General features: G+C 46.8%; 1 protein-coding gene across 5 annotated transcripts in view; it reads right to left on the minus strand.

Annotated features, from left to right (window-relative positions):
- OSBPL10 (oxysterol binding protein like 10) overlaps positions 1-13,075 on the minus strand; it is a 2,898,140-nt gene that overhangs the window by 47,903 nt on the left and 2,837,162 nt on the right. For all 5 annotated transcript variants that reach the window (XM_069648807.1, XM_069648805.1, XM_069648806.1 and 2 more), the window contains one exon: positions 12,019-12,201. In XM_069648807.1, the coding sequence (XP_069504908.1) occupies positions 12,019-12,201 (183 nt within the window). The remainder of the gene's footprint in view (positions 1-12,018; positions 12,202-13,075) is intronic.

Raw genomic sequence — 13,075 nt, forward strand, 5'->3', positions numbered from 1 at the left:
AGCAACCGCTGCCACCCATCACTCTGGTGTCAAAACAAAGTAGTGCATGGAGGAGGTTCAGTCCACTGTCTCTGGGGAAGACGGCAAAGCTGAGTTGCGGAGTGTATATGCTAATGACAAGGAGAGGGGCAGGATATGGAAAGTTCTCCGTGTCCACTGCCACGTAAATTCCACTTATGAGTCTGAGAACAATAATGATGATGAGCAAGAAAAAGGTTATGACCCATCTGAGTGTAGGCTGCCATGATCCTGGAAGATAAAGGTTATGACCCATCTGAGTGTAGGCTGCCATGATCCTGGAAGATAAAGGTTATGACCCATCTGAGTGTAGGCTGCCATGATCCTGGAAGATAAAGGTTATGACCCATCTGAGTGTAGGCTGCCATGATCCTGGAAGATAAAGGTTATGACCCATCTGAGTGTAGGCTGCCATGATCCTGGAAGATAAAGGTTATGACCCATCTGAGTGTAGGCTGCCATGATCCTGGAAACAGTGATATCGAGGAGGAGGACAATGTCACAGACAGAAGAGAATGACACACCTAGTCTTCCAACTTAGTACAGGGTCTTTTAAACACAGGCTTTCAGATTTGAACTTGCGAAATGTCAGCATTTGGCAGCCACGCCACCAAATCCACCAACACTTTTGTGGCCAGACATGCATAGTAGGCCACAAGCTCGTCCACCGAAAAAAACTAAAATGATGCATTTCTTCATACAGGATAAAAACCAAGCCACCTGCACTCTTTGCAAGAATCCTATGTGACGGTGAAAAGCCCGATCTAACTTTGGTACCACCTCTTTGTAGTGCTGTATGATGCAACATAATGCACAGGAATTACATGAACCCGGAAGATCGCTGGTACCTCTGCTACAAACTTCCTCTCAACAGAAGCCAGTCCCCATACCACTCCCACCCTGCACTGTCACCCCAGAATTCTTAGATACTGTGCCACAGCTTTAGGAAATGACTGCTGGTAGCTATTATGGTATGGGATGCTAGTAGCATTTGCGCTTCTACAGTTTTATTCTTGTGTCCTACACCTGCTAGTTTATAACCACATTAATGTACATAAAGCCACCACCCAACATGGCAGAGAGTACCAGAACCTCAGACCTGATCACTTTTTGTGTTCTTCCTGTTACACGAGAGCTGCACACATGAGTTTTTGTTGGGTATTCCGTACTTGACAACAGTTGGAAACCCACACGTTCAGGGCCGGTCTTAGACCCGATTGCACCCCAGGCAGGTAGCATAGTTGCCACCCCCCCAAAATGTTGGGAGAGGTGCTAACTTCAGAAACTATGGGGGAGGGGAAAACTTACTTATGTGGGGGCATCTAACTTCTTTACACATTCTAATGAGACTATTCTAGTGCGGTTTCAATGTTACAATCAGTTAACTCTCTCCTTCACATCTGAAACCAGAGAAACCACACACTTAAGCACTGCTGTGAGAATAAACAGTCTCCTGACCCTACCCTTCGAATCACTCCGCTGACATGCAAGTACGAACACCCCTCCTCTTTCATTTGCCTAAAAATGTATGCATACGAATGCATGTGCTAACAATGAAACATTTAACACTAGTACTCACCGGGCATTTGTTAACTGTGCAGCCGCCAGCACCATTTATTGTCTGTGTCCTGTTCTGTCCGTCTGCGGCTCTGTTTGCCTTATCATACAAGATGAACGGAAGAGGGGGATCGCTGAAGTCTGAAATGTCTTACTAAGATAAGTGGAGAAGCCATGGGGTTGATGTGTTTTGCTTAAGATTCCAGGTGTCAGATCTGTATCACTGAAGCTGATATCGGGTATTTGCCTGGGCTCTGCTTGATTCACTCGAGGTGGGCGGTTGGCGAGGGGGACATGGGTGGGTGGTCCAACCAGTGCCTGTGCCCCACCCCCCATTATCCCTTCCCTCTCATTTGTGTCTGATCTGGTGCTTCTCCAGTGTCTCTGTGAGCCTCGGTGTGACCGGTTTCAAAACAATGAAGGGTGCAGCTTTGTGTCTGTGTGTCCTGTGCAGTCCTTTAGCAAACACCAGAATTACGTTGAAGCCAAGCCTGGGAGCACCTTTGTGACAAATTGCTTGGAAGCGGGGATGACCGGCAAAAAATATAAGCATATGTGGGTGCTGTATCAGTTCTCTGCATGGCCCATTTAGCCTGCAGTCAATTTTCAAGTTGGTTGCATTGTTTCAGTGACACCATGGATGGCAAGGCGGAAACATAAATGGGGGACTTCTATTATATAAAGATTGATGCTTCTGTGGTCCGCAACCCCAACCTTACTTTGTGGTATTACAGTGTAATACTACATTCCGAGTGGTCTTTACTCTATAGTGTTTATATTGGTTGAACAATATTAATATTAAAAATAAGATATTTTAGGTTTTTATTTTACACTTATAATTTTGGAAATTAAATACTTGATGTATTATAAATTGCTGTGCTTGTGCTACACCCAGAGCACAGCAAAGAAACAGCTTTTCATGTCTGTGTTAAAGTGCCAACCATCATTTTAAAAGTAGGGTATTCTGTATTGCTTAGTATGTGAGTAAAATGTACATTAAAGGCGGTTACTCATATAATGAAGGGGCTTTGTAGTGTTCCATTACAGTGACAAATGAACGCCTTTGCATTCCTGAATTGCAATAATAATAATACATACAGCCTATCATATGAACGACTCTTATATTACTGTGTTATGCTCGTACTTCACGGTCGTTGCACCACAGCCCCACACCCACCTGCACAGCACTGGCCTCACAGAGCAAGATGGAGAGCTACAATAATGCAAACACAGGCACATCACCTCTTTGCATCCAGAACGTGTGTCCCACGCTGGTACGAAGAGTTGCATGTACCCAAGATACAAACCACTCAAGCACAACTTTGCAAGTGCCGTCTGTATCTACCAGCCCAATCAATCAATCAACCCCAACTCTGTACAGCACATGCGCTGAGGAGGAGGCACGTGTGATCACCCAAGTTTCAGCCTGGGAACTGATAAGCAGCACGTGTTGCTTTTAAGGCCCGGCTGCAAGGGCTTGCAAAGACCCCAGAGGGGCCTGGCTTTGAATGCACTGCTGCTGACTGTAGTAATTGGAGAGTCTGATGATTTAAAAGGATTCACTTTGTTTATTGTGCACCGTATGTACTTTTTTACAAAACGCCCTGCACACGTTTGTGCGTGCACCAAAGTTCATCCAGCAAAGAAGCACACATGACTTTTCAGTGGACCATCTTCCTAGCTTCGTTGAGTCTGTTACATAGTCCCAGGCAATAGTACCTTATTGTATAATTGTTAGGGATATTTTCATTAAGGCCCTGTTCTCAGGGTCCTCAGGTATATCGTCCTGACCCAGGTATTACTAGTGTTTCCCTGAAGCTCATCAGGCCCTCCATGTAGTAATGGTGATAGAGTAGCTGAGATCTAACACTCAGGAGGTGGAGTGGGCTAGTTTACAGGTACAGTGCACACTTTAAATTAATACCAAATAAGAGAAGATCCCCAGATACATTTCTATAAACATCTTTATATATAAAGCTGAATGTATGTATGTATGTGTGTGTGTGTGTGTGTGTGTGTGTGTATGTTTGTCCGGCTATACAAATCCACACAGCTGAACCCATGTCTACCAAATTCTGCATGGACTCCACATTTGTCTGGGGCAAGATGCTAGTTTGGATGCAATAAATTCACTCTGTGGCCACCCTCATTTACTGATGCTCACCCTGATTTACTACAGTGGGTACTAGATAGAAGGAGGCAACATTTGGAAAAGTGTCTGAAACAAAATGTTCAATGTGTTGGTTATTCCTTTGAAATTCATTAGCACTGTATACAGTTTGAAAGGGTTTATTAAAGCATTTTTAAAGCAAATGAAAAAAAAGAATGTAATTTTTTTTTTTATCACGCCTCTCCTAATATGGGAAATAGCAAGGTTACAGTTTACTTAAGTTAATTCACAAGAAGAGAGCACAATCAATCAATCTTTCTTGGACATTTTCTCAAATGTGCTGAAGCCATTGAGTAACTGAAACACACCGCTCAAAAAACGAGCATCACTCAGAAAAGCTCCATCTGATGCAAAGCGAGAATCAATAACAAGAGCTTCTGAAACACAACAAACAGCAGCACGACTTGCCGTCCAGAGCACAAGAGCACCTTTCTCCAGGGCAAATGAGATGCCAGAGCAAATTGAAGCAAGACTTGCTGACATGAGGACAAGAGCAACATTCTCCAGGGTACATGAGGCACCAGAGCAAACTGAAGCAAGACTTGCCGGCAGGAGGACAAGAACAACTTCCTCCGGGACACATGAGACACCACTTGATAAGGACACAGGCAACACCGGGTACCCAAGTTAGTAACCTATATATTCAAGAGAAAGCAAAGAGAAAAAGCAATACACTAACAGGTAAGAAAACCTTTGTAAAATACAGAGGTCACCATGTATCAGGTAAGTAGCAATGCATTTCAACAGGGTTTCTTCTACAGTCAATAAAGAGTCCTTCCTGAAAATGAAACAGTACTAGTAGGTAAAAAAATTCATTTGTTTCTAGGACCAGTTCTGTGAGTTTGGGCAGGGGCAAAGAAAGAAATCAAGCAATGACAGCCCAGAAGCACTGTAGGAGCAGGAAAGCAATATCCTGGCACTAAATAAATCAGCTCTGCGGGATGGAGTGGGCAGTTTCCAGTGATGGTTACTTCACAGGTACTATAGCAACCACTCTAGGCTCCAGCAGGGGAACATGGGTGCAGAGGGGACCTCCAGCCCCTTTTGAAGGGATATTATTTGCAATACAGTGATTCCCAGGTCAGGGTTCAGATTCAGAGGAATGTACAGGACGGACAGGTACGGTCAGTGGAAGTCATCCCTGCAGGGTTTGCCCGTCATCCTCGGGCATAGAATCCAACATTTGAGGATGGGGCTAGCTTGGAGAGACCCAAAAGAAGAACAGATGTTTAAGAAATGTCAAGGAAGTTACACCGTTGAGGGGCCAGCCATGGCAGAAGGACTGGGAAGTCGAATTCTGAGATACAGTTGCAGGATTTCGGGCAGCATAGCCTCCAGAGCTTCGCAGGTGACCAGTTTAGGGGGAGGGCAGAATCAGAGAACTTGCCTGTTTCACTGGGACGAAGATTCTCTGGTTGATTCTGCTATGAGAGTCTTTCGAGTCCTTGCGGTAAAGGAGCACCAACTTCTGGGTCCCGTTATGCAGGTTGTAAAGCGCCAAGTCTTGCGGCTGTGAAATATCTGAGGTCCTAGATGGTACCTTCCTCACAGGTTTCCGGGACAGGTCCAGGTTGTTTAAGCTAAACAGGTGATGGAAAAAACCAGACCCATGCTCATCTGAGACAGTGACCGGCGATTCAGGGGTCGGCACTCCTCACCACAGAAATGCCTCCCAGAATTAGCATGGCATAGAGACAGTGCAAACACTGGTCTGGAAGGCGTTGATGACGTGCAGCTGCTGATGAAGGTACGTAGATAAGAAGTAGTCTGTCCAGGCGGGCTGTACCAGGTCCAGGGGTAAGACTGGACGGGTCAAGGAGAGCTCAAGGAGAGTTAGTCAGTGTAGACAGGCAGCCTTGAGACAGGGCTGTCAGGGATGGCTTGACAGGCTTAAGACAGGGCAGGCTGGTAGGCGTAAGATGGGGCGGGCATGACAGGCTGATAAGCGACATACAGGCTGGATCAGGGCAACAAACATAGCGAAAAAAGGAAGGGGACAACGGAGAAGTAGACAACACACAGCGAATACCATGGTGGCATTACGGGGTGCTGTTCCACATCCCTGAGGTCTTCCAGCCTGCCGCTTGCCAGGATGCCATGTGCCGCCCCCTGCTGCCCCGAGTACCTTCACCGAGGGTAGCGGCGCCAGCCTGCTCCAGGTAAGGGTGTGCGCTGGTGGTGCGTACCACAGCTATGGTCAGAAGCTTCAAGAAGACAAGACCTTCTAGCAGGAGCTGTGATCCAGTTGTCCCCACCAGATCAGGGGAAAGGTGGCCACTTTGAGTTAATTCTGGTCTAATTTGCAGAGGCCGCGCTTCACCATTGGAGACCTCAGGACGTCAAAAGGTACCAGTGCAGTGTTTTGGTAATTCATCGAGCATCAAGCTTTCCAGAGTACAGCAGAGATACAGCTGGTGACTGGGCAAGAGGTTCTGCTTTTATCCCCCCCGTAAGTCAGTAAGTTAACACAGCACACAAACACAAACAGAGAGTGTTCTCACTCCAGGAGATTAGGGGGTACCTTGAGGATACCCTTGCCCTAGGAGTCATAAGGACCCTTATGGAAGAGCACATAAAACACAGAGCCATTCTTTCAGTGAAGCTTTGGATTTAAACTGGCTGTGAGAAAAACTAAGGAATCCAGCAAAAAGATGAGATGAACCTCCAAGTTATATAAAAGACCCCCACAAATGGAATTGTACACTAATTTCATCCCTACCAATATTCCATGTTCCTGTTCAATGCCATTGACTGCTTTCAGAGTAGGTTGTATTTGTAAGAAGAACAGGGATGTCAATTTCGATCAGAATTGACTTACAATAACACATTTACAGATGGTGCAGGCATTCCCACGAAGGGTGCCTGTACAATGGTGTAAAAATGACTACACGTAGCGAGCCAGTTTATGAGGGTGTAAACAATTAAGACATATACCAGGGACCAAACAAAAAAATCAAAACAAAATGTATATAAGAAAACAGGTGACTTACAAAGGTAACATTAACCTAAGGGGGCTGTTATTTATGGCTTGTGGTGGAGCCACAGTGTTGCCTAGCTGCACAGAGTATAAGAGTTGGCCGTATATCAACATCAAAGGAGACAAGCCAGAGGGCGTTTGAAGAAAGAACCTTATTTGTCATCAATGACGCCATTTGCTATGGCATCTATGATGTCCTGTTTGTTAGTCTGGGCAGTGCATGCGCGGTGCTTGAGTTATGGTTGCAGAGTTTACCCTAACTAGCACATTTCTTAGGTTTTTCAACTTTTGCGCTGCAACCATAACATCCTTTAACAGTAATGTTAAGAGCTGGAGGTAATTCCCGCACCTTACCAGCAAGAATCACTGGTATTACCATTGCCGGTAATACCAGCAAATCCCCCCATGAAGTCCGATAGGACTCCATGGAATGGGGATTTACAGACGGACCACAAGCCGGTATCAGTATTTCAGTTTGCTGGTATCCTGGCGTATTTACCGGCAAACTTGTAATAAGGCCCACTGTCGCTTATCTATGGCACCATCCCACAGTAGTGACAGTATTGTGAATAGCATGTTATGATATGTTATTGAGCATTTGTATAGCACCTTTTTTTTTACCATTGGTATGATCTCAAAGCGCTGTGGGATGAACACCCTTGGGGCCCGTAGTCTAGATCAGTGGAGAGAGTAGAATAGTAAATAGTGCATGGGTGCACTCAGTATGTGTGCAGCCCGGGCGGTTACGTGGTATGTAGCTGCATTCTAATGCTAGACGTGGTGCTGTGGTTGTGTGGGAATAGTAGAATGTGTGTGCAAGGTCGTTTTGACAATAGGGTAGCTGCATTCTGGCATTGGTGGAGCATGTGTATGAGATTATGTGTGCAGCTAGGCCGAATTAATCGAGATTTATAGCTGCATTTTATTGTTTGTTGGTGCAGAGGAGAGAATTTGCTTATTGGTATGTGTGAGTATCTGTGCCAATTGGAGGGAGTCCCCTTATCCCGATTGCGTTCCAGTGCCTGACGGGGTGACCGCGCCTCCCTATGTTAGAGGTTCTGAGCTTTAGTTGCCAGAGAGAGATTCTTGGTCTAGTGTGGAGTTTATTCTGTTTACAAGCTTGAGCTTGTCTTTCCCTGCTGGACAGTGTCATCTGTGTTGGGTTGCCTGATTCCAGACCTTTACTGTGCTAGGCGATTGCAGGTCTCTGGTCATCCCTGTGTGTTGTTGAGTCTGCAGTTGCTTATTGGGTGACACCTTCTCGTTGTGCAGTTACATCTAGTTCTGTTCTATCGGACCTATGAGTACATCCTAGACACGTTGACTGGTACTCAACATTTCTTATGGCAATAAAAAAAGCTCTTTCCGGCCACAGTTTCAAAGCTTTTGTTTCAGAACGGTAACTGGCACGCACTTCTCCCTTCAAAATTACTTGAATTCTTTCCCTGCCCCCAGCATCTCCCCCCACTCCCTGCACTCCTTTACACCCACCACCTGCGCCCCTTCCTAAATCCAACCCCAGACACTCTTTGCGGTCCCTGGGCTGCATTCCCTTCCGGCCCTCCCTGTCAGCTGGTAAGACTTCCACGCATTTCTCTGCACTCTGTAATGTGATTGTGATTTGGTTGTGGGGGAATGACTGGACTGTGGTAATGGGTATTTATTGAAGTAGGTTGCCCAGCTATTGTACAGATAATGGCAAAAGGCTATCCATGGAGCACCCGGCTGATCAGCCATCTACTGCCACCTGACTCCAACTGTGAACCCCAGATCAATCATTCACCGCTTATATCATTACACACCAACTTTCTACCTTATCTCAGCAGCCATGATGCTACAATTTGCTTAGCCAATGCTTATTTCTAACATACTAGTAGTGTTCTCCTCTGCATTAACTGCAGTCAGAATGTCTTGCAGTGATCATGCAGGCTTACTTTCTGAATCTGAAACAATAGTGCAGACTCAAGTATGCAAAACATCTTCATGTGATGTCTCCAAACTTCAGTCCACAGACACTTGCAAAGTGTCTCCTGCTGTGTCACGATGGGCCTCATTTTGGGTCCGGCGATAACCGTGCCTGTGAAACCGGCAGGTTGCTGCTGGGCCCGTAATTATTTACCAGTGCCTGACTTCTCGATAACATTGGGGGATTACAACCTTGGCTGCCGCGAAGTCAGGCGCCAGTAAAATGTTGTTCCCCATTCCCATAGAGTCCAAAAGGACTCTATGGGAGTGGGGACCGCGGAAGCACTGGCACCGTTAGCAACGCTGCCGGTGCTTCTGGGAAACTCTGCAGGTGGGTGCCATTCCGCCAGGCAGGATAGACCTGCCGGGCCGGAGCACACCCGCCCACAGAGTTGTGGTGTGCCGGTATGGAAACAACGGTGCCGGCAAGCTTACCGGCACCGTTGGTTCCGTACCGGCAGGCCTTTAATGAGGCCCAATGTTTCTCATCTCTTTGGACCAATTGCAGAAATTCCTTCTTTAGTTTATTGCTCTCAGAATTAGCCAATGGCAAGTAATTCAGTGGCAGAACAAAAGGAACTCTGTTTAACCCTTGATCTCACAGTAGGAAGAGGTCATTAAGCCCCAACGGTTTTCCTGCAGCACAAGTTCACTCTCACCCAAAATAGTCCTCCTTCAGCACTGACTAGTTAGTCTCACTCCTAGATCACTCGTAAACAACTGATTGATGTAAGTCAGCCTCTTTTCCTCAATGTGGAGCTTCAGTAGGGCCTGGAATTGGTGAGGAAACAGTAGACGCAAAACATTATACAGAGGAGTGATGCTTTCCAGATGAAGACTACTTAAATAGGCAATCCAGTGCAAAGAAAAAAACTCTAGTTGTCTTCACCCATTAGCATCCGGGAACCGTGCTCCGACAAAACAGAATGCGTGGAACATAGGCTTTATCTTTCCCACTTTCCCTGTGTCCCCGGGTGCCATTTTCCCACTCACCTGCAAGTACCTCTCACCTCACCTCTCACCTCACCTCTCCTCTCCTCTCCCTTTCCTCTGGACTGCTTTTTGTCTGCTGGCTCTTTCCGGCGTGCTGCTCCTATCTGTCCTGCTCTACCCATTCATGCTCTGCACTCTCAGCATTCCTTCTGCCCAGTACACACAGCACTTCTTCTCTGCTGCCCATGGGCATGCTCAGCCCCTCACTGCGTGTGTCACCCCACCTCTTCTGTTTTTTTCTTTCCTCTTTGTCATCAGCTTCAGAGCTGCAAGAAGCACGGAAACTGCTCTCCTGAACACCTGTGAAGACCTGCTCTCCAATCTTCACTCTAATCTTCCTTCTGTCCTCATTCTCCTCTGCTTGCGACATGTTCAACCCATGCCATCCTGCTCAATCGCCTCTGTAACAACCTGGGCATCACTGATCAGGCCCTGGCTTTGTTTCTCCTTTCTCACTGACCGACTTTCTCAGGTCCAACTGGGGTCTTTCCTCTCTTCTATCTGCATCTCTACTTGTGGTGTTCCCCAGTGGTCTAACCTCTCTCACTGGCTTTTCAACCACTACCTGGCACCTCTTGCCCACTGCATCGCTACTTTCTGGTCCAATTTTCAGTGTTATGTGGATGACACCCAGTTCTCTTTCAGGGTCCCCTCAGCCACCTCTGCTCCTTCTCTCATACCAGACTGTCCGGCCGCAATTCAGGAATGGTGTGCCACCAATGATCTCTGTCTTTATGCCAGTAAGACTGAGATCCTCCTAATTTATTCTCTCTCCCTCTCTCTCTCCCCTACCCCCCACCTTACCCCCTCCGCCTACTCTGGACTCTCTTACCGCTCCTTCCTGTGAGGCTAAGAACCTTGGTGTCATCTTCGACTTCACCCTCTCCTTCTCTCCTCACATCTCTGATGTCTCTACGAAGTCAAACTATTAGCTGCACCGCCTCAGAGGTGTTCTTCCTTTTCTCACTTTCTCCCAGAAGCACACTGTCTCCGGAGCTCTGGTCCTCATAGGCTAGACTACTGCAACAGCCGCTTTCTAAATCTGCCTGCCTCTACTCTTCGACCTTTACAATTTATCCAGAACAGGACTGGGAGACTTGTCCTTGGCCTCATGCCCAGGGATCATATCTCTCCTGCTGTAAAATCTCTTTACTGGCTCCCCGTGGCTCCAAGGATGAAGTCCAAGACCCTCTGCATCGTTCACAAGGCTTTCTGGGGCCTGGTACCGCTCTATCCTCCAACTTTCTCTTCCAAAACATCTTCCTTCTCGAGCTCTCCGCTCATCCACCTCCAACTCTCTGAGGGTCAGACGCTTCTCCAAGCAGAGAGCTGGGGGCAGATCTCTCTCTCCGGCTTGGGCTACCTTGGGAACAGCCTCTCTGCCTCTCTCACACTTGAGCAGAACCACCACCAGGTTCCGGCAGCAACTCAAGGCCTTCCTTTTCGCTTCTGCTTTCTCTCTCCCTCTCCACTGCTGATATCCCTGACTGCTCCACACACTGGTCACCTGGATACCCTCTGAACTCGGGCCCAGACTCCTGCATGTCCAGTTGCCCTTGCACTGCCTCCTGGCTCCCCCAGCACTTAAGGGTCTTTACCTGCAGTCCCTTCTCTCTGCACTTATGAGCCACCTACTGGCTGCACTTATTGAGTTAGCTGCACTTCTCCCTTCCCCTCGCCCCAGGCACTTCTCCCCTCCCTCTTACCCGCACTTCCGCGATCTGAATGACACACGGCCTAGTAAGATCGTTGTTTTGTCCACCCATTGTTGCCCCCTCTTTGTCTTGTCATTGCTAGAAACACTTATGTACAGGCACGTTATAAATGCCATATCATATCACTTCACTACATGGTTCTAATGGCCATAATAGCTGCATCTGAGGCCTGTACTAGCCTGCAATGATCCGCTTCCCTCTGTATTGCCCTTGCCTCACTTGAACCATTACCAGCCGGTACAGCCACTGAGTCAGTCCTTACCACCATAATACTACCTCACCATCAATAAGAGTTACATAATGCACCTTTGTTTGATGATGCCTGGTTGTGTATTAAGAGCCATTGTGACATCATTAACTAGCTGGACCCTAGAAAGGGTAATCCTATAGCTGCTAATGATATAAACCCATATAGAGTACATGCTTTTATTATATTCAATTCTTCTTCATCAAGTTGCCCTATCATCACAACTAATTTAAGTGCCATCACGTAGCCTGGAACTCTGCCAATTTCTCTTTCTTATATATACATTAAAAGGCAAACAGATGTCAGGTGACCATTCATCACTCAGTAAGAAAGAACTCAACACGGCACAGTCCTATGCTTACACGCACGCACTCACCTGGATTCGAAGGGCCCTTGTTTATCGAGTGGCCGTAACCTCTTCTTGATCACGGGAAGCTTGGTGGTATCAACCACTTTGGTTTCTCCATTGCTGTAGGTGAATTCCAGCGTTCCATTCCACTCCCCTTGTGCCTTGCACACGATAGTGCTGGTGGGGTTGTGTTTCACCTCCGCTGTGACTCTACAATGGAGAAAAATGATTGTGGCATTGGTAATGGGTTTAACACACACGTGATAGAGGGTATTACCCAAATTGACCTTTTGCACAATTGACCTAATTATAGTGGTCCTAATTGACCTTCTGCACAATTGACCTTTATATTATTTTAGTTATTTTATATATGTATTGGGTTAGTTTTGGATTATAAATAATATACAGGGATTGGGTGGAGGGTTGTGAGGGGGTTTTGGATTGGGTGGGAGGTTGCAGGGGTATCCCCACTCGCATATATGTCCTAATTGACCTTCTAAATTAGGTCAATTCTCCCGAGGTCAATTGTGAAAAGGTCAATTAGTACACAACCGTGATAGAGTGCTTTTACTCATGCACTGAGATAATGCATCCCCTGCTAAAAGTTCCAATCGCCACCATGGCAACCCTATCCGTTCCCCTCTTGACAATGGGCCTCATTACGAGTCTTCGAGTCCGGAAAAAAGGTGTCGGTAGCAACGTAGTCCCCATTCCCGTGGAGTCCTATTGGGGGACTAACAATTTCTGCTGCCTGATATCCCGGGCCGACGGAACTTGTAATGTCCCGGTGGCACCGGCATCTCAGGCGGCAGAAACAGTGTTAAAGTCCGGCGGCAACCCACTAGTAGCACTGGCGGGTTACCGCTGGACTTGGAATGAGGCCCAATGTATTTCCAACCAGGACTATCTAAAATGAGTCTAATAACTTACCACTTATTACAGCCCATATAATATGCATGGGACAAAGTACACTCTAAGGTACCCCCTACCGTACATTATAAGGATATTACAAGTATCACCACGGAGTTGTGTGATCATGTAGAAGAATGAGGCTGAAGGCCAAGTTTGTTTATAATGTTATAGA

Source organism: Ambystoma mexicanum, chromosome 2q (genome assembly GCF_040938575.1).
Source record: "Ambystoma mexicanum isolate Mex_15411 chromosome 2q, UKY_AmexF1_1, whole genome shotgun sequence".
NCBI classification, from domain to species: domain Eukaryota; kingdom Metazoa; phylum Chordata; class Amphibia; order Caudata; family Ambystomatidae; genus Ambystoma; species Ambystoma mexicanum.